The 21,448-nt window shown below is 43.3% G+C and overlaps 1 protein-coding gene across 1 annotated transcript in view; it reads left to right on the forward strand.

Annotated features, from left to right (window-relative positions):
- C2H10orf90 (chromosome 2 C10orf90 homolog) overlaps nt 1–21,448 on the forward strand; it is a 228,774-nt gene that overhangs the window by 176,152 nt on the left and 31,174 nt on the right. The window contains exons 6-7 of the mRNA XM_032892398.1: nt 16,764–17,048; nt 19,872–20,050. Coding sequence (XP_032748289.1) covers nt 16,764–17,048; nt 19,872–20,050 — 464 coding nt within the window. The remainder of the gene's footprint in view (nt 1–16,763; nt 17,049–19,871; nt 20,051–21,448) is intronic.

The raw sequence follows: 21,448 nt of genomic DNA on the forward strand, positions 1-21,448 counted from the left end.
TCTAATGAAGTATGATTGTGTGTTTTTGTGTTTCAATTTGCTTCTATGGTGGATTATAACTATGGATTTATGTAGCTGAGCCTTCCCTGCATCTCTGGGATGAAGCATACTTGATGATGGTGGATGATCTTTTTGATGCCTTCACCATTTTTAAACAAATGAGATGCTGCACAGATTACTCTGTAGTCCCTAGTCCCTGGGAACAACCTTTGTAGGCAAACAGAGACAAGTTGTATTTGTGAGTTCCCAAGCACTGCTCACGTTTAAAGAAACTTTCAAATCCAAGCAACAGGGAAAGAACCCCAGAGAGTAACATAGAGCCACATGGAAGATGAGAGTCACAGACAACAGAAGGCAGACAAGCTTGCCACATCCAAAGCCTATCATCCTGTGGGAGACAGAGCTGGCCAGAAGTTCATTTTATTTTATTTTATTTCATGTAATTTTTAATAGACCAGTAATATTTGTGAAGATGAATTTAATTAGTTGATATTAAAATTATGGGATAATATAGTTTTTAAGGCCAAATATTTCTACACATGCAATTATATTTCTGAACAAGAGGTTATCACAAAGAAATAAATCTTATGAAGAAAAATTATCTGGGGGTTAGACCAAGTTCATGTACTCATTTAAATAGAACATTCTAGTTTTTTAAGTGGGAAAATTGAAGTGCCATTCTGAAATTATTCCAGGAAAATTATAATTTATTCACATAAACTTAAAAAAGTCAAAATTCCTGTGAATATTCTTGAAATAATAGCTTTAAACCCCTGTAATATAAAAGTATTTTTCTCTTATTAAATGTTTTATTATTTTAAAAAATTAAATATATTTTGATCATATTCTTCTTCTCCCCAAGTGCTTCCACATCCTTTCCTACTTCCTACCCATCCAACTTTCTTTCTCAAAACCAACAAAAGCCCAATACAACAAAACCCATCCAAACCAAGAAAATAAAATAAAATACCCAAACAGAAGCAAAAAAAACAAAAAAAACAAAACACAAACTATAACTCAATAAAAAGATGATGTTCCTAGTGTCCTGCCATTAGAGAAAACTGACTTTTCCATCTCACAGCAGGCACAAATGGCAGTTCCATTGTTAACCTTTACCCTAGTAGCTAGGTTTTTATTTAATTCATTCATTCATTTTCTAACATAAAGCAAACACTATCACATTATAGTTGGACAGAACAAGCTAACAGAAGGAAAAGAGCCTAAGGAAAGGCCCAAGAGTCAGAGGCCACTGGTTCACACTCCCTGGAATCTCATGAAAACACTAGACTGAAGCTATAAGCGTAGGCGGGTGCAGGCCCTGTGCATGCTGCTCGCTCTCGGCGAGTTGATATCAGGTTTGTTTGTGTTGATTAAGAGGCTTTGTTTCCTTGGTGTCCTCCATCCTCTCTGGCTCTTACACTCTTTCCACCTTCTTTTCTGAAGGTTCCCTGGTCTCTGACGAGAAAGGGATTTGATGGCGACATCCCATTTGGGACTGAGTACAGAATTCATTTTAAGTCCTGATTTTCAGTGATACTTTGGGTGTGGCAAATGATGATATTAGTATTTGATTAACATTTAATCACCATTTGATTAGCATTTTGTTACAGCTTTTTCCTTAACCATATATCAATTTTTTATTTATTTTGTATTTTTACACTCCAGATTTTATTCCCCTCCCAGTCTACCCTCCCACTATTCCACATCCCATACCTCTTGCCCCAACCCCTCTCCATGAGGACGTCTCCACCCCACCCACCCCACCAAACCTCTAAACTTCCTGGGGCCTCCAGTCTCTTGAGGGTTAGGTGCATCTTCCCTGACTGAACCCAGACCAAGGAGTCCTCTGCTGTCTATGTGTTGGGGGCCTCATCTCAGCTGGTGTGTGCTGCCTGGTTGGTGATCCAGTGCCTAAGAGATCTCAGGGGTCCAGGTTAATTGAGACTCCTACAGGGTTGGCCTCCTCCCCAGCTTCCTTCAGCTTTTTCCTAATTCAACCAGCAGAGGGGTGAGCAGCTTCTGTCCATTGGTTGGGTGCACATATCTGCATCTGACTCTTGCAGCTGCTTGTTGGATCTTTTGGAGGGCAGTCATAATAGGTCCCATTTTGTTAATGCCCTATAGTCTCAGTAATGGTGTCAGGTCTTGGGGCCTCCCCTTAAGCTGGATCCCACTTTGGACCTGTTGCTGGACTTTCTTTTCCTCAGGCTCTTCTCCATTTCCATCCCTGCATTTCTTCAGACAGGAAGAATTATGGGTCAGAGTTTTGACTGTGGGATAGCAACCCATCTCTCACTTGATGCCCTGTCTTTTTGCTGGATGTGGACTCAACAAGTTCCTCTCCCCACTGTAGGCCATTTCATTTACCCCCTCACAACCCCGTTTGAGTCCTGAGAGTCTTTCACTTCTTCGGGCTCTGGCACATTCTGGAGGGTCCTCCCAACCTCCTTCCTCTCAAGATTGCCTGTTTCCTTTCATTCTGCTGGCCCTCAGCGCTTCAGTCCTTTTCTCCCACCCAGTACCAGATCATGTTCTCCTCTCTCCCCACCGTCATCCTCTCTCCCTCCCCTGTCCCTTCCTCCCTCCCCATTATGGTTGCTTTCTTCTCCTTCCCAAGTGGGCCCTTCAGCTTGTTGACCTTTTTGAATTCCGTGGACTGTATCTTGGGTATTCTGCACTTTTTCTTTTGGCTAATATCCATTTATATCTTGAGAAGCATCTTTGTATTTGAAGCATGATTTTTCTCATATCCAACTACATTTCCCTCTCATTCTTGTGGTTACAAGTAAGTAACAGAGTCATTAAGAAAATACAATTACCTTTTTTAGAAATTTTCTCTGCAATGGACTTTTCTGGAACAATGCTCATCCTCTGAGCCAGCATGCAGGAATCATTTCTTGTCAACACACCAGGCAGAGCATGCCAGTATCCCAGTCATTCAAGAAAAATGGGCAGTGTTTGTCAGGGATAAGGAGGTTCCTAGTCTGCTGGTTTAAGTCTGAGTGTGTGAGAATACTTGGTCCCCAGATGGTGGCACTGTTTGGAAAGAGTGTGGAACCATGAGGAGCCAAGGATTAGCTGAAGGAAGTAGGCCCTCTTGGGGATGGGTCTTGAGGTTCATAGCCTGGCTCTACTTCCCTAGCACGTCCCTGCTTTCTGATGTGCTAAAAGTGAGCAAGCAAGCTACTTTGCCTTCTCAACCATGATGGACGCTGCCCTCAAACCGTGAGCCAAGTCCTCCCTCATTTAAGTAGCATCCGATCAAGAATGTAGGCACAGCAATGGAAAGTAACTTGTGATCCGCTTGCACGTTAGTACACCTTACACACTGCCCAGTGCGTAAACCTGCACAGACCTGTAACTACTCTAGTATCACCACCAGGAAGGGGTTGAATTTCCTTTCCTTTCTGTGTTGCTTTTAAAATCCCAAATAAAAACAATACATATGTTTTCCTCTCTGCAGGGTATTTTTAGACTATCTGGGAGATGAAATGGCTTTGGTTCAGCCACATGACTGCCATTAGCACTAATGGGAGAAAGGCGTGTTTGTGGAGAAAAAGGCTAATCCCCAAGTGTATAAATAGCAGCTGGCTGTAGCCAGAGGGCAGCCGTGACATGGTGTACATCACATGCTGCGTTCTTGAGTGGGTATCTGTGCTCTAGTCAGCCTTCCATGTGAGGTAGGATGGACCAAAGCTTAAGAGCCTTTGAGATTTCAGAGGTCCTTTCTCTGGCCCAGCTCTTGGCCTCCCACATCTAGACAGGAAAGGCTTCTCTGTACTTGATGGGAGGCTTGTGCCTTCTGGTTGAATTTATCTCATAGTATATTCTTTCCCGCAGTTTCAGACAAAACACTGGGATCCTACACTTACCCTAGTGACCAGACTTTGCTGAGAAATTAGTCTAATTGGTAATTTGTTTCTGACTGTGTTGTCTGGGCTCCAGCTCTGTAGGCGACACACCAGGAGGGCCATTCACATGCACAGACCCAGAACTTCCCTCAATATCTGCAGCCTTGTAATCCAAAGGTCCAAATGTCTTGTACACCTCAACCTTGAATTGCTGAATTGCTCTATCGCTCCTGTGAGGTATGGAAAGTTGGGCCCCATCACTATACACCCTGTAATCCTTTACCCTAGCCTGGTGCAAATGTCTGACTAAAGCATTCAGGACACCTTAGAGGTATGGGGGATTAAAGCATGTTCACCAAAAGGAAACTGTCTCTATAGAAGGGAAGAAACAGTTATTGTCCTCTCTTTATTCTGACTTTGCATTGCAAATACACTTAAAATCCTGAGTCTCCTTTGGTTCCTGCACAGAGCTATTTCTCAACTGTTTCTAGTGATGAGGATGCAGTGATGAGAAGACAGAAGCCAGTTGGGAGGGGACTGTATAGCTGGGCCCCTCTCACACAGCTGCTTAGACTCAGGAAGGTGGGTGAGTGGGAAAGCGCTATTCTAGAGACATAGACATATTGGTGTCCTTCTGCAATGTCAGAATTCATTGAACAATGAAACTGGTATTCATTAATGATTTCCTTTGGTAGATGGCCATTGGCAAGTAAAGATTCTTTTATTGTAGTCTTAACTATTAATCATAAGTAATAGTGTCTCGGATCACAGATCACACTTTGCACAGTAGGATGTGTGCGTGCGTGCGTGCGTGCGTGCGTGCGTGCGTGTGTGTGTTGGTAAGTTGTTGAATGGTTACAAAATAGTTGAACACCTTGAGACTGGATGGGTGGGTGGTTTGTTCATAGACATATAGTTGATGGGTGGCAAAGCCAGGGCGAAAATGGCTACTAGCACTCTAGTGATGCATTCCAAGCTGTTGCTAGCACTTTCATGTCCTGAAATGAAATATGTTACAGGCACAGCCATTCTGAGAGCTCTTGGGTCATAGTAAATAAAGGTTGTACAGAGGGGTATGTCAGCAGGCTGAGTGCGGTTGGTTCCTGGTGGCTGGTGACTTCTCTCTGCCCACCAGAGGACTGGCTGAAACATTGAGCTCCATGGGACTTCCCAGGTGTTTTAGTAACTGTGATGTTACATGTATGTTTATGCTATATCTGGTAGCTCACCAAGCATAGAGACAGTCATTTTATAATTTCTGAGAAATGACTTTACTTGAAATACTGCTCTGTTCAGGACTTTTCTGAATCTTTCACAAATGAACTTTTTTTTTTTAATCTAAGTTTCAACTAACAGAAACGGGATAAAAAAAAAGTCTAAAAACGTCTCTTATATCCTAGGTCTTTTTCCCTAGCTACTAACAATGTGTATGAATAATGACCACTTAAATATGTTTTTTATAAACCAGCAAGCACCAGTGTGCCCTGAGGACCTATTTGCCTGAAAACTCACTTTTTGAAAGGGGGTCTATGGTCATTCCACTGTGAGACCTCAGATCCCCTTGGAAGGTGTCAAGAGAGGCAATGAATATGGACAAGTCTGAGTACTGCAGCAATAGGGTGGGCCCAGGCGTAGAACATAAATGCTATCCCCAGAGAAGTTCTGAGCTTAAATGATGTCCTGGGCTTAAAGACTCAAGGAAAACTAATGAGCTGTCTTCTGTCCACAAGAACCTGATCTTGCCTGAATATTTGCACCAATGTAAGAAGGTCGAGTATGGTATAAGGGGAGAAACTCTTACTTCTCTCCAGACTGCATGTGGCTCACTGCTAGTAGAACTAGTTTATATAAAACAGGGTCAGTGTGTGGGAGCTGAGTGTTTTAAAATGCCAGGACTCAACAAACCCCACACCTTACCCATCATTAGCTATAATCAAGGATAAAAGATTTGGTGATGTCTTTCCCTTCTTCAGGTGTGTGTGTGTGTGTGTGTGTGTGTGTGTGTGTGCGTGTGCGTGTGCGTGTGTGTGTGTACACACACACATACATTTTTAAAGGTTTATTTATGTGTATATGAGTACTCTATATACACCTGTGTGACTAAAGAGGGCCTCAGATCCCATTAGAGATGGTTGTGAGCCACTGTGTGGTTACTGAGAATTGAACTCAGGACCCCTGTGCTCTTAATTTCTGAGCCATTCTCTTCAGCCTCTTGGACTTGTATATTAAGCATTGACTGGGGCAGGGGTACTTTTCAGTGAATTTCCTCATGATTACACACACACACACACACACACACACACACACATACACACATACACACACACACAATTTTCACAAAGAAATTTCTTACTTCTCTGGGGCATATGGTAAATACTTTCACAAGACAGTACCTTTTAAGAACCAGTTAAACACATTTCTAGTTTTCCCAGCCTAAGCAGTCTCTTGAGTGAAGTCCATAGACTGTTCTGTTTCCTGCAGTCTCATTTTATTGGAGAGAAATAAATAACTTAAATTCTCCATGCTATGGGAGGGACCAGGAAGCAGAACTTTGGTGAGACACCACCTGTTCATGTCATTGTACATTACAGTCCTTTGGGAAGAGATGAATATGTCAGAGTGTTAAGTGTTCACGTCTGAAAGTCGCAGAAGAGAAAGGCAGAGGGAGCAGCCAGCCTTGCTGACTCAGCCTCCTTCTGAGGCTTGATTCATTCCTACTTGCTATTTTCACACTCTATGTGCTTTTCCATGGAGGCCGTGGGAACATCTCCAATTTCGATTGTCAAAAATAGCCTTCAAAGGGCAGACCATTCTTAGGAGAGGCTGCGTGCAGAGAACGCGCTTCCAGCTGGGTTGGGTTGATGTGGTTGAGGCATGTGAACCACGTGATAGAATTGGAAGGCTAGCGGGATCCTGATCAGGAAACCCTTCCAGCTGCTCCGGAAGTAATTCTATTCACCCCAGACAATACCAAGAAGGTCAGAGCTTTTTCTATGGGGATCCTCTAACCTTGGAATATGCTTCCTTTTCTGATGTAGGGTCATTAGAAGTATTGTTACCCTTCTTGAGTGGGGAAAAGAGGTCCTACTATTAGAAGGAAAAAAAGGGGAAGGGGTGGGAGGGAGCAAAGGATAGCATGATAAATGGGTATCTTTTTCTTATCTCTTTCCTAACCCCAGCTCCTCAGACTGCTGTGAATAACAAGTTCTTAGTTGAAAACTGTCATAGGAGGTAAAGTCTATCATCAGAACCACCAACAGAATTATAAAATCCTTTGTTTTATATCTCACAGGTTTAGGCCCCATCTTGGTCATGTATATTTAGCATGATATTTCTAGTCCTGATTATTCTCTTCATCATGCAGCACAAAGCTGGGCAGTTTCTGTCTCAAGTCCCATGACCTTGACGTAAGGCTGAAGGTTCTCTCCCTCTGGCCCCATGCTAACTAAGGTCCCTTTTCTCCTTACTATTGTTAAGTCTGTGCCTTGTGCATTCATTTGCCCATTGGTTTCTTGTTTCCATAAAAGTAGAAAATAGGGGATGTGTTCAAACTATTGCCAGAAAACAGCATCTAAACAAGAGCCATGGTTTTGCTAATGCAGGAGGCAGCAGGGTGTGACAGGAGCTTATGTTCACCAGTGACATGTGGATATTCAGAAACAATATGTAGGCCTTGCTGTGAATGTTGTTCTAAACACAAGAGATTCCTGGTAGCAACATCCAGGTCTTGCTGTATGTGGACCATCAAGACCTTAAATCTAAGCATAGCTGTAACTGGGTGGGAGTAAGGCCAAGATGTCTTCAAGAGGTTTCATCTATGTTCTGCTAGGTTGCTGGAAGGACTTAGTGTTCTTGGAGGTATCTTTGTGTTTGGTACCTTTTGACTTTCTGTGGGGCCTTTACATCTCTTGGTCACCGGGAGGACAATCTCTAGTCACAAATAGCAGGTTCTATCACATGGCTAATCCTTATCTGATTTATTTGTGGTTTGGTGATTTGGGATGCCTAGTACTCTTTGACAACATCTCAGTGCTATAGGTGAGGTGGACTATTCTGTGGATCTACTACACTCTGCCCAGTGCAGATCCAAATGACCTCCTTCCATTCTACAAAAAAGACTGTCTTCCTCACTGTGCTGATACCTCAGCATTGGGTCTGCACTACGTGCCCTGGGTTTATTTTAAGTCTGTAGATAAGAACAACTAGGCAGTAATGCTTGTGAAATTGGTGGAGTGTCTTATAAGCCACCAGAGTGAAGCTCCCACTGAGGAACCACTAAGTGGACACAAGTTCCCATGTTGCTTTATTAAACCATTGTCAAAGGCTATTTGCTTTTCAAGTCATACCAAATGCTCATTTTCCTTTAAAAGGTGAGTTTAGTCCATTTGTATTTATTGATAAGACTGACATTTGGAGCCAGATCTGTAATAAATAGACTTATAATTACACTCTCAATTCTGTCCTATGCTAGATTTCTAAGATACCAACTCTGCTTTTCTGTGTCTACATCTGCATGCACACAGGTATATTTACATATGTAAAGTTTGTGGGGTCATCCGAGAGATTCCTTTCTGCTTGCATCTTTTTACATATCCTGTAAAAAGGATGTGGCTGATGAGTGGATGAAAAGAAGGACAATCCAAGAAGCTAGATGGATACAGAGCCTTCAAGACCATCCCTACACATTCTCAACTTCTTGTGCATACTTAGAAGGAATGTATGTCTTTCATCTTTGATGTTAAGCCTTTGGCAAATGAAATCCCAAGTGAGGTGAATCACTTGTGAATAGACGTTCATAGCTCCCTGGAGACTACTTATATTCCTAATACCAGGATCTATGATCATATAGGCAAATGTCAGCTTCTGAGGTGGCCAAAGAGTCCCCCGAGGCCAGAAGAGACTTGGAATGCTCCTCAGTTATGGATGTTTGTATGAGATGAGCCTCCTAGCAATTGGCTACACTGAAGGTTTACTTCAGAGATGGAGTGGAGTTGACAATCATTGGTCATGAAAGGTGCTTGTAGTAGATGTCATGTAGGTAGGAGAGGGCTGGGGTGGATGTAATCATCTTGGGTGTCTTGTATCCTGTGTCTTGCCATGCTCTCTGCCATGAATATAATGGACTAAACCTCTGAAATTGTAAGAAAGCCCCAATATGAATAATTTCTTTTGTAAGAGTTGTCATGGTCATGATGTCTCTTCACAGTAATAGAACACTGACTAAGATAGAAATTGGTATTAGGGAGCAGGGTATAACTGTGATAGGTCTGGCTGTGCCTTTTATTTGGGACTTTGGATTAGGAAAACAGTTGAATGCTTTAATTAGGGCTTAATGGACCATAATAGCATGAAACATGGAAAGTGATGGTGCCGAGAGTAATATAGATTATGACATCCTGACTCAAGAGGTTGCAAAGAAGTATATTATTAATTGGCTTAGAGACTGATCTTGTGATATTTAGCAAAAAGTGTGACTGCTTTTTGCCCTTATCTACCTGAGGCAAAACTGAAGCATTTTGGATGAATGGAGATTTCAAGACAGTCTAGTATTGACTGTGTCTCTTAGATCATTAGTAACCATTCTTATGCAGCTCTATAATGAAAAGGAGCAGGCTGAGCAAGAGAAAATACAAGATGTACAAAATTAGGAGGAAAAGAACACCAGGAAGTGTAATGGAACTAAGTCCTGGGCTCAAGGCAATAAAACTTTTAAAGAAAAACGTGATGCTAAATGGAAAAAAGGGAGTAGTAACCTTAGAAACAAAACTCACTCAGCTAAGCTTTCTGTTTGTGAAAATTAATTAAGAAAAGCTTAAATAATGAAGGAAAATCTTGGAAACAGAAAGTTAATGAAAATGTATTTGAATGAGGGGACCAAGTTCCAGTCCCATCAAGCAGCAGGACTCGGAAGGTCAGCCACATGGCTCTGGCTTTAGAGTCAAGGATACAAGAGAGGGGTTCTGGAAACTCCTTTAAGCAAAAGAGGAAAAGCCATTGAGGCTAGGCATGTGCCAGGGGTATCCCTGCATGAAACTATGAAAGTCAAGCCTGGATTTCATTGGGGTCCCTGAGATTTCGGAGATGCCAGAATTGTGGGATACCTGCTGAGAAAAGCTACAGACTAGGTATGGAAACAGCAGAAGAGAAAGAAGTGTGTTGCAATTAACAAAGCTGAAAGGAGTTGGAGATCTGAAGAGCACTTTAATGGAGATATAAAGTTTGGGTTTGTCCTGCTGTTTTTCAGTCTTGCTTTAGTCCAATATTTCCTCCACTATGCCACCTTTCCTCCCTTTTGGGATGACTAAGATACACTAATGCCCACAAAAGGAGCTCTACCTGTCTCAGATAGTCACTGTAGGCATTGTTTGTCAGAGAGGCTCAAAATGTCAGATTTCAGAACTTTCTTATAATAGTTCAAGAGGTAGAATCCAGAGCTTCAGATACTCTACTTCTAAGCCATACTCACAGCCCAGTATTTTAATTTCTAAATACTTTTGTAAATTTCAGATTTTTGACAGTCAGCATTTGTGACATTTTTAGCTTAGGAAAAGCTAGTTTAATGGAAAAAGATTTCAGTGAGAAATAAAAATATCTCTTTAGATGTGACCAAGTTCTGAGAAATACTTAAAATGTGTGTTTCCTATAATGCTTCTCAATCAGAGGAGTCATGCTTCTGGGTGAGGACTGTGGAAAAATAGATATTCTAGAGATATCAGCTGAGGGGAACACAGAACCCGACAAACTTGTGTGTCTTGGTGATGGTGCTTGCAATGTAGTAAAGTGCTCCTGTTGTGGAGGATAGGTGTGCACATGTATGTGTGAGTGTAGATTGTTACTTCTGGCTCTGTATACATTTTGTTTGCGTAGACATTTTATTAATATCCCAAACCTCTAGAATTATGATATATTGGGAAAAGAAGCATCCTTTCTGGTTTCTGTCTGGGGGGAAATAGGCATTATTGCTTTGCTGTGATTATATGCACAAGTCTTACAGGAAGTGAGAATTGCATTAACAGTTCTCCATATTGTGTGGAGCTTAACCTTAAAATAACACCAGTGAATACATGAAGCTTTTTTTTCTTTCCTCTTTTTTCAATGTAGACTGCTTATTCCTAGACTTGCATGTTCATATTCAAACACCATAATGAAATCAGCCCAGCAGCTCTCTCTGCCCAGCCTCTTTCCTCAGTCAGTGACTATAGCTACTTTTTCCAAGCCTTCCTTTTCTGGTCATCAGTCCCTCCTCCCTTTATCTATCTACTCCTTCAGAAAGAAAAGCTGCTGATATCCGTGTAGTCAGAAGAAAGCTGCTCACTGTCTAGGGAAGGGCTGACATCACCAGGAAGCTTCGGTTTCAGCAGCATAAGTACTCTAATGTTCTTCGCCTACCTCTGCACATCCTCCAGCTTTTGCAGCATCCCCCATTTCTCGTATGTATACATGAGTATCTTCATGTTACATGTGCAGATTGACTTGTATGTATGTAGGTACTCTTGGATGTATGTAGAATCTAGAAGTTGGTTCATCCACTCTCCACTTTGCATACTGAGGCATGGTCTTTCATTGAACCCAGATCCTCTCAGCTCAGCCTGTCTAGTGAGTCAACTTGCTGAAGAGAACCCCCATGTTGGCCACTAAAAATGTTAGAATTTCAGGCTGCCTGCTCAACCCAACCAACATTTGCATGAATCTGGAGGTCCTAGCGTCTGTTGTCAGGCTTGCATGGCAAATACTTTATCCCCTGAGCCACCTCAGTGACAGAGACTCTGCTCCTGCAGCATAAATCAATGTGAGGATCTAGCAGGAGGAACCCCCTGCCTCTCCAGCAGGAGGGAGCTATTTACCCCATGTCCTTTCTGCCTCTTCACCCTTTTCCCTTTCTCCCTCCCTTGTCATTAGGATGTCATGCACTCTGTAGAAATGAGCAGAAATATACTGAAGCAATTAATGCCCGATTTTAAAGAGAAGTCTGCAGTGGGTGGGGTGTGATACTACCACAAAGATGCCCATCTACACACAAGGAGACCCTGCATCACACATCAAAGCATGAAGCCTGAGGTAGAAGAAAAGAGAGGGATTCCCCACCAGCCATGCTTGTAGAAAGAGCCCATTTTATGTTTTATTTCCTCACTGTTTCTCAGTGACTGCAGGCTGGCTCTACTTTCTTTGATTCTCCCTGCATTGCAATTGAAGGCAGAAAGGAAAAGAATAAAAGTGAACCATACCTGCTGGGGAAGTTGGACACTTAGAAAGCCACCATCTTTCCTGTATTTTCTTCCTTCTTGGAGGCATTAGCATGACTCATGTAGAAGCCTGCCCCTCCTGCTTTCTTTTCTATACAGCAGACCCCTCTCCTGTTCTGCTACTGCTGAGAAAGCTTGAGTCCTCCCTGCAGGACCCATGTCTGCATTTACAACGAGTGTCCACCTGGATGAGAGCCCACTCTTAACAGGTTTACTTCCCTGGTTCTCAGTTTAGATGCTGTCATTATGAGGTTTAGTGAACCAAATTTGTCCATTGAATGTACACAGAAGAGTTGTGAAGGCAGCAGGGTGGAGGGTCAAAGGTGGTCAGGGACCACTAAGAGTAACAGGGATAGCCCTTAGAATCCTTAGGACATCCTGAGACACACCCCATCAGTTTAGAAACTGATGTTTATGCTAGTGATCCAGAGACAGCGTCACAAGTTTCAGCTACTGTATTTTAAAGATGAAGGCAGTTGCACAATAGTCTGGCCTTTGAGGAGACTACTAGATGCAAATGTGGAGGAAACTTGTGGCTTATGCTGACACAGGGTCCTGCTTTCATTAGGAGGCTCTTTAGTAGATTAAGAATCTATATAATCTGTTTTAAGGAGGTGGGAAGCTGTGACGTCAGCCCTTAATATTTGTCTACCAGGATGACTGTTCTAGAGAGCTTAAATCACTTCTCTGGTCTCTCAACATCCTGGCACAGTTTAATCTAGTTCACATAGCAGTGATGGCAACATGAGTTCTACATGTGATAGCCTGGCCTGCATTGTGGACTGTGTAGCTGCCCCTTATGAGCCCTCGTGTCCACTCTTTCTGGATTTAATGTTCTGCCTTTGACGTCCAGCTGACAGAATCCTAGTGCTGTGTCTGTCTTTGTGAGTAGCCACTCAGAACTTTGTTGTTGCTGTCTGCTGTGATCCAAAGCCCCTCAGTCATTGCAGCTCTGAAATCTATACATCTCCTGGAGTCTGGGAAAGAAACTGGAAAGTGACTTTATCAAGTCAGCATGAATGGTGGCATATTACTGCCACTGGAGGTCAAGTATCCAGAGAAATGCCCACCTTGTTCTCCTGTGTAAGCTGGTAGTGCCCCAGCCTGGCCTGCATAGGCCCTTTCTTGGCTGATCTGGATCCTATATTGCCAAGGTCCTTGCTACCCCATTTATACCAGGCTTCTCCTTTTGGAGGCTCTGGTTTGCTTCCTGGTTCCCTGCCCCATCTGTCTTAAGATCTGCTGCTGTACATAGATAGGTCTGGATCCAGAAATGTGGAGTAGCACACTCTGCCAAACCCACAACCACTAGCTGGCATGCCTGACCATGCAGCAGCCCAGCATGGTCTCATTGGCGCTAGCCATGTATGTTTGGGACCTGATTTTCTACTAACTTCTGGCCCTGCCACTCTACTAAACTCTCTTCTGGAAGCCTTCACACAATAGGCACAGTGTTTTATGTATGGTATACAGAATTTTGGTATATACCAATATATACCAATTTTGGTATATACCATATAAGTGTAGTGGATAATACATGATGGCTCAATGATCTTCCCAGCCAAGGATATGTTTGTTTGTTTTTTGTAACTCCTGGGCAGAATCTGTTTGCTTTCTAGTATCTAGCTCAATCAAATTCCAAGGCAGGAAAGTTTGCTAGAGAGTGGAGCCCTAGTGTATCAAGCAACACCATGTAAAGAATCTGACATGTTCCTATTAGGAAAAAATGTGCAGTGCCAAACCCTCTCCATGTACAGACTCAGGAAGGAGACAAAAATCACAAAATCTGGCATAGACGCTGCCTTTTCACGCTTCTCTAACCAGAGCAGAGCCTGCAGTAGTAAAGTATCAGCTCAGTAGTGTCTGGGTGAGGGTGTAAAATGTCCCAGACCAGATCCTACCTCAGAACAATCAGTCCCCGCTTGGGAGCGCTGTCTGGGCAGGTTGTGGAAACTTTAGGACATAAACCCTTGCTGAAATATATAGGACCATAGAGGCTGGGCAGGTTGTTTGGGTTTTGGCTGGAGTCCTCTTTACTTCCTGGGCGGGAGAAAATGAGGAAGTTGCTCCACAAGTGCCTATGGTCTAACACCAAACCACTCCCAGCATGATGCTTTCCCACTGTGAGGGGATCTATCACCCTCAAACCACAAAACAACAACAACAACAACAACAGCAACAACAAATCCTTCCTTCCATTGGTTGTTTCTGTTGTGTATTTTAGACACAACCTTGAGAAAGTGAATACAGGCCATGAATGAACAACCCAAAGTCCAACCCCCAGTGTATGGAACTAAAAAGCCGTCACACTGTCTGCCTATCCCTATGTAGGCCCATGGGATGGGCTTATTCTTTCTTGCAGAGTAGACACTTGAGAAAACAGCTTGTAAATCTCCTTTCATTTTTTCAGTGTACCCATTCCTTTCCTCCACTCCCTCAACATAGAATTATTTTTAGGAGCCCTTCTCACTGCCATGGCTTTCAAGCTCATATTTCCAAACTCACAAAAGAAACACCATCAGCAAGATACCCATAGAAATCCCAAAAGATACATGGCAAATAAGTTACCCACTATAGGAACTCTATTCTACTCTCTAGGATTGCTTCCCTTTCAAGTTGCAAAGCATTTAAACTCACACCTATCATATTACTACAACTAGACAGGTAACCAGAAAAGGAGACGAGGGCTGGGAAATGACAGATACTAGATGGGTGGGAATATTGGCCCACTATACTCCATAAATCTATACTAAATACATTGATTGAAATAAGCTTAGGTGCAGATAATCTCTGTTAGCCAGCAGAGATTATATCCCTGATAATTAGTGGGTTTTTATATCTCTTTTTTCTGAGCATCTCTAATGAAAGGAAGCCGTGTAGGAAGGTTGACTGTTATAGGCCATTTTTCTGCTCTACAGTATTTTATAATTAAGCATAATTGGTGATTTTTCGGAGTAAAGGTTTATAAGCCTGTTTCCATACAATTTAGCAAAATACAGCTTTATTGTACGTGGTGATGTCTCCACTTCATAAGCAAAGTCCAGCAGCTGCCCCACATTCAGCTTGGGACCAGTAGGAACTTTTCCTGTGTTTTGCTTTAAAAGCACAGGGAATACAAATTCACTCTCATAGTGAGCAGGAAGAGAAAGCCTCCAACTTAATTCCTCTGGGCTAGACCCCAAAGTCAAAAAGGTGATTTTAGGGGTGCCCATGTTCTAATCCTGCTACTTCTCACATTGGACGGCATGGCCTAGCTTAACCCACATCCAGTTGCTCTCAGATATACAGGGGGAAAGCCAGCTATAGAAGCTGTTGACATCTCACCAGTGACATGCTCAGAGTAGGTGTCACGGACCCATGCTCTCCCGTATACGACGTACTCGAGAAAACAGTGCGAATCTCCTCTCACGACTCCAGTGGTATCCAGCATTTTCCTCTGACAGAATGCATAAGCGTTTAGAGGCTTGCACCTCCAGTGGAGCCATTTCCTTTCAGGGGCCTCAGCATTGGATGATGTTAACTCCAGAAGAGTCATGACTTTACTTAAAACAGGGATTTAAAAAAATAATAACTTATAGAATATTATGAAAGAAAGTTTATGGGTTTTTTTTTTTATATCCAAGCCTATTAAACAGGGAGCAGAAAGAGTCTACATTTCCATTCCTACCTCTGACCCTGCCATTTCCCTCACCATAGTATCTCTCTAGATGTATTGAATGCAAAGACGCCTTTGGTGAGTGCCCTTAGAACACCTGCCTCTTTGAGCTGCCGCAGAGCACAGATGTATACAGCTTCCTTCACTGGCCCTGACTGGTGGACATAGGTCTCTGGGAATTAGATGTCACACTGTAGAGACAGCAAGCGCCATACAGCTGTGGAGCTACCTCCTCAGCAGAGCTTGACAAGGGCACGATCCTCTGCCTCTCGCCCCTGCCCTTGCTATAACCTGCAGCTTGATATCAGCGGCTCTGTACTATTAGGAACAACCTAATGCTTAGTGCCTATAAAATGCTCTAAGCATTGTTATTTTCTTCTTACATAAATCATATTATTTGGGACATTATTTTAATATTTTACATAATAATATTTTACATAATAATATTTACATAAATGTTATTTGGTACATTAGCTCTAATTGAATAATTCTGTAGCATATATCCTAGTTCTATATTTGTTATGTAAAACCCAATAATATGGTAAATGACTAATAGCTAATAGTCACTCATTCTATTATTACACCACCTAGATTTTATAGATGAGGCTATGAAGATTTAAGTGGTAGAGGTAGGATTTGAACTCAGGTGCTGCCAGTTAAGCCCACCTTCACTATGCTCCATCCCCCATTCTGGTGAGCATAGTAGGGAAGATGGTGCTACTTCTGAAGGCCACCACTGAGAGTAGTTTCTTTGTAGCTAAATACATGGTAACAATGTATACAAATGAAGCCAAATTCATGGTAACAATATATGAAAATATAGCACCTGACCTATAGTTCAGGGTCAGGGATGATGACCACATATGAGAGTTGTAACTGTATCAGCTGCTACCCACTCTTCTCGGTAGCCCTGTTGTAGCCCACCAGCCAGAAGAGCAAAGGGGTAAGGCATCAAGCACTCAAGATGTGGGCTCATCTAATAATGTTAGTTAACTCTCATTTTATTTTTAATAGAAACAAAAGTACTTTCTCGGAGCAAGAAGCAGCAGCACCAAGCACAAAGGACTCTTTCTGCTTTCCCAGTGGGACAGAAGCCCATTAAACACTTCCCTCCTGATGGGGACAGTTTACCAAGCAATGATGGTCAGCCTAACATCCTTTCTGAGTCCCACGAGAGGCAACACTCATACTTCATGACACCCAAAGTCCCTCTGTCTGGGTTTTATTGCCCTTTACAAACTGTGTGTGCCTCTCTGCAGGAAGATGATGCTATTCAGATAGAAACACAGTTCCCCAAAGGTAAGGAGCAAGGGTGATAGTCCCTGGGCATTTTCTTAATCTGCCTTTCTGGAATAGTTTGCACAAACTGGCTTTATGGAGGTGTCAGAGGAAAAAGAAAGATCAGGAACAACAAGTAGACACTGTGGGTAAGTTACACTCCACAAACAAAAGGCAGTGCTATACAGATCATGAGGCCCCCAGATTAACTACAACCATGGCTAGTGCTAGTCAAGACCCAGGAGGCTACCCATAGGGCAGAGTAGCCTCAGTTTGGGAAGGTCTGGGGTGCTAGTGCAGCTACCCTGAAGGTAACATGTCTCTGGGGTGACCAAGCTCACACTAACTGGCTGGCAGGAATAATAGCTAAAGGATACAGTCCCTGACACACAGCCAACATTTAAAATGAGCAGCTTGGGCCCTAGTATACATAGGCAGGACCCCATCACCATTTCCTACAGAGGAAATAGAAATAGCTAAGTTGGACATAGGCATCAGATCCCTGCAGGTCAAGCTGCTGACCACTCCTAAATACCATAGTGAACAATTCTGTATGAAAAGAATGACACAACAGAGAATAGCCTCTGGTGACTAGTAATGTAAGTGAGAGAAACTGGACTTTCTATCACCCTGAACACATTTTTGAAAGAACTTAGAAAGGGACAGAAAGACACATACAGGATCACATGATTTGGGGTGATTAAAAATTAGAATGACTATGGTAATTGGCAAAAGTAATATTACTGGGAGTTGGTTCTTATGTTTTTAACTGCCAACTGATTGCAGAAGCAATTATTAAGCACCAGCTGTAAACTGGTCAGTACTCTTGGAGGTGTAGGAGGCACAGGTCTGTTATAAATAACAGTGAACAATGAGGAGCCTGAGGATGGCCCACACTCTGGGAGGTCTGAGCAGACATCTTTGTCCAAAATGATCTGAGCTGGCACTTGAGATGCCAATGCCATTAGAGATTTAAAAATCATAGCACAGGAAAAAAAAAATCTAAGGATGAAGGGAAAGGTGCACAAAGTGAAGAGTTCCAGGAGGGTCTTGGCTGCTATGGAGAATTGCAAGGGGCCCAGGGACGTGTGATTCTCCAAGGGCCCCATTGTTTAAACCAGATTTCCCTCTACACCCATGGCAGGGGTCTGAACTGCAGGCAGGGCCAAGACTTGGTAAGAGAGAATCTCAATGGGTTTACATTCCAGGCGATGGCCCAGGAACAGTATGTGGACAGACAGGGAAGGGACCAGGCTGGGACTGTCAGGGAGGAGAGAGCAGGTCTTTAAGGCAGGAGAGGTCTGGGTAAAGAGATTTTGGATCTTGGAGCAGATACCATGAGCAGTGAGGAGTCATCCTGCTAGAACTAGCCCCGAGGTTACCATATTCACATAAGGATAAAGGAGGAAAGAGATGCGAAAACACTAGTTCCTCTGTGAGCTGGAGCGGGGAGTGGGGGGAAGGGGTTCATGTGGAGACATGCAAACAGGGTGGTAGAGACTGGCATTAACTTTGGAGGAAGAGGGTGCTGGCTGGTGGCTAGACCTGAGCTAGCCTAAGCTACTGGATAGGCCTGAAGAGAAAGTGGGACAATAAAGGAATCCTTTAGAAGGAAGAAGAGAAAGTGCTTGAAGGCTGGGAGGCTGATCTAAGCACCTCTAAGTAGTGTGGTATTGGCAGAAAATCATGTGGCATGAAGTAGAGTAAGAGTCAAGGGAGGCTGGGTTACCTAGGAGCTGAAGGGACCTGAATAGGGAAAGGATCCAGTCAGAGAGGATACAATTGTAAAGAATGAAATGATACCAGGGGCTTGGATGAACTGTCTCCTGTGACCAGGAGAGCCTCCTCATAGCCACCTTGAGTCTCCCAGAATCACTCGCTTTTAGGCTCTATACATGGTGTTGTGGATACATGGGGAACAAGCATCAGATGCTGCAGGGAGGTGAAGACAGGCTCCTACAATCCAACTCATGACCATGCTGCAGAATGTAGGAGGCAGGGAGGCAAGGAGGTGCCCTGGTCATTAGGACTCATCCTGGAGGTGGGGATTCACCGGAACCAAAAGCACTTAATGGAGATCATAGGCCACATAGAGCAGGAAGATGCTGGACTAGGACAAAGGAGGAGTTAGGTGGGGCTGGAGCTGAGAAGGTACAGCAGGGAGTAGAGGTCAGAGGGCAAGAGTGAGCTAAGAGTAATGGGAAGATCTACCCTGCATTCCAGACCAAGGCTTGGTCAGGAGGTGGCCTGGAACAGTTACTAATGCTATTCTATTAACCCCAGGATTGGCCCCCATCTGCGGTGCTAAGGGATCAATTAATTTTTTACCCTTTCTACAAAGGGAAACTAAAATGGCCCCAGGAAAGGGCTCTGCCAGCTTTGAGAGAGTGGTGAGGTTAGTGGTGGACTCTGGAAAATGAAGGGGAGGGGATACATAATTGAACACCATCCCCAGTCATTATATCATTAGTGCGGCAAACACAAGACAGATTAATATGCTGTCTTGAAACAAGCGAACTGTAATAATTACACAGGACACACTTAATATGAGATCCAGACTAGAAAAGTCTCCTTTCATTTTGAGCAAAGGCATTCTGAACACTGTAATCTAAGGAACACCTCCATGGCCTAACTAGCCAGTCACAGACTCAGGATGACTGTCGCAGTGACTGGGGCAGCTGGGAAGGTCTGTGATGAAGCTGGGTTTCATCAGCTTAACAAGGCCCATTAATAACTCACTGGTATTTCTATATTCTAAATTGTCTTGTGTGTCTTCCTCCTGTGTCAGTCAGGCAGGAGAGCCACTGAGTGCCTTCTAAATGTATTACGTGTCTGCTTTCCTAGATTACACGTGCTGTGACTTGGTTGTAAAACTAAAGGAATGTGAGAAGCATGAAGACCCCACTGTCACACCTGAGCCCTCACCATCAACCCCCTCTCCAGCAACCCGAGCGGGACCACAGACCTCTGGCCCATCAGAAGACAATTTTGAGCCTCTAATGGCAAGTTCTATGACCTTGCAGGTAATACCTCTTACACATCCCCATCCTGGCTTAACTCCAGCTGAGGGGAGGTCTCTCTTGGGGAGTGTGGCATGCACCTGATCTCACTTCTGCCCGTGACCCAGTCTTTCTCTCTATGTCACTCTGGCCTTTCCCTAACATTTTCTAAAACATCTCTTCTGCTATTTGCCTCATGGAAACAATGACACCCGACTCCACCAGGTAAGAATAAGGATTGTTGGTACTACCAACCATGTCAACCAATGACCACAGCAATGAAAGGGTTCCCAGAGGTCACATAGGGTCATGTCACATTTGAATTTTCAAAAGCTCTCTATCAGATGAGAGCCCCTGGCATCCCATAGTCAGATGAGAGTACACAGCCTTTGAACAATTCAGGAAGCTTCTCAAGTTGTATGTCCAGGAGCTGAAGAACATGGAAGATATTTTTTTAGCTGCTTCTCTGGTTATGGAAGTAATGTGCATATATTGATCAAAGTTATAGCATTTAACATAGTAGATGACCTCAGAGAAAGTTGCTGCTCCTAGCACACTGTGTAGTTAAATACACTTTCTGGGAAGGCATTTGCTATGGGGTACAACTCCCTACAAATGTAAAGAAAGTTCCATTGACTCACTGCTGCATCCACTTCAGTAGGGCCTACTAGAAGAAGTGGGAATGGCTGCCACCAGTACTCCTATGACTAGAACAATTTTAAGCAAAGACATTCAAGGAATAGGAAGGTGGGAGAATGAATGGTATCATGGTGTAAGTGTGAACTTAAACTGCTGGGAGTCAGCACATTGTTTATTAAGCTACCCTGAGTCTCATTGTTTACATCTGTCTGTTTTAAATACAGCAGTTTTCAGAATCAATGCAGGGATTCATAAAAAGGGTGGGTATTAGTGGCTTCCCCAGTGTCTACCATGGCAGCCCTGTGTGGCTGGTCTTTGCTACTTTGTGGGTCACCACTACTTATCCTGCTGCTACCCGATTCGAGCCCCTATCTCTAGGTAGGAGAGAGGATATAGGGGACACAGAGAGATAGAGATTCTTGAATCTAATTTCTTCTTTGAGAACAACTACTAACAAGTCACAGCCAATCCCACTTACTGGGGCTCTAGCATTTATATACCCTATGAGAAGTTTCCAGAATAAACATACAGTTGCAGAAACTATCTGCAGCTGACGAAATCACACCTCTGCTAGAGCATGAGGCAAATCATAGTCAGCTGCTATGGAGAGTCAAAACCAGCCCTACATCTCTACACCTTGGATTAAAACAAAAGCACATTCCTACATCTCCAAAATTCTAAAATATCACTACAGCCCTGCACATGTTTCTTTGTACAAGGAGATGCTCACAGAACCACTCTATATAGCAATGCCTTCTGCTTCTATCTACCCAGGAGAAGCAG

The sequence above is a fragment of the Rattus rattus genome, chromosome 2 (assembly GCF_011064425.1).
Source record: "Rattus rattus isolate New Zealand chromosome 2, Rrattus_CSIRO_v1, whole genome shotgun sequence".
Lineage (NCBI taxonomy): Eukaryota > Metazoa > Chordata > Mammalia > Rodentia > Muridae > Rattus > Rattus rattus.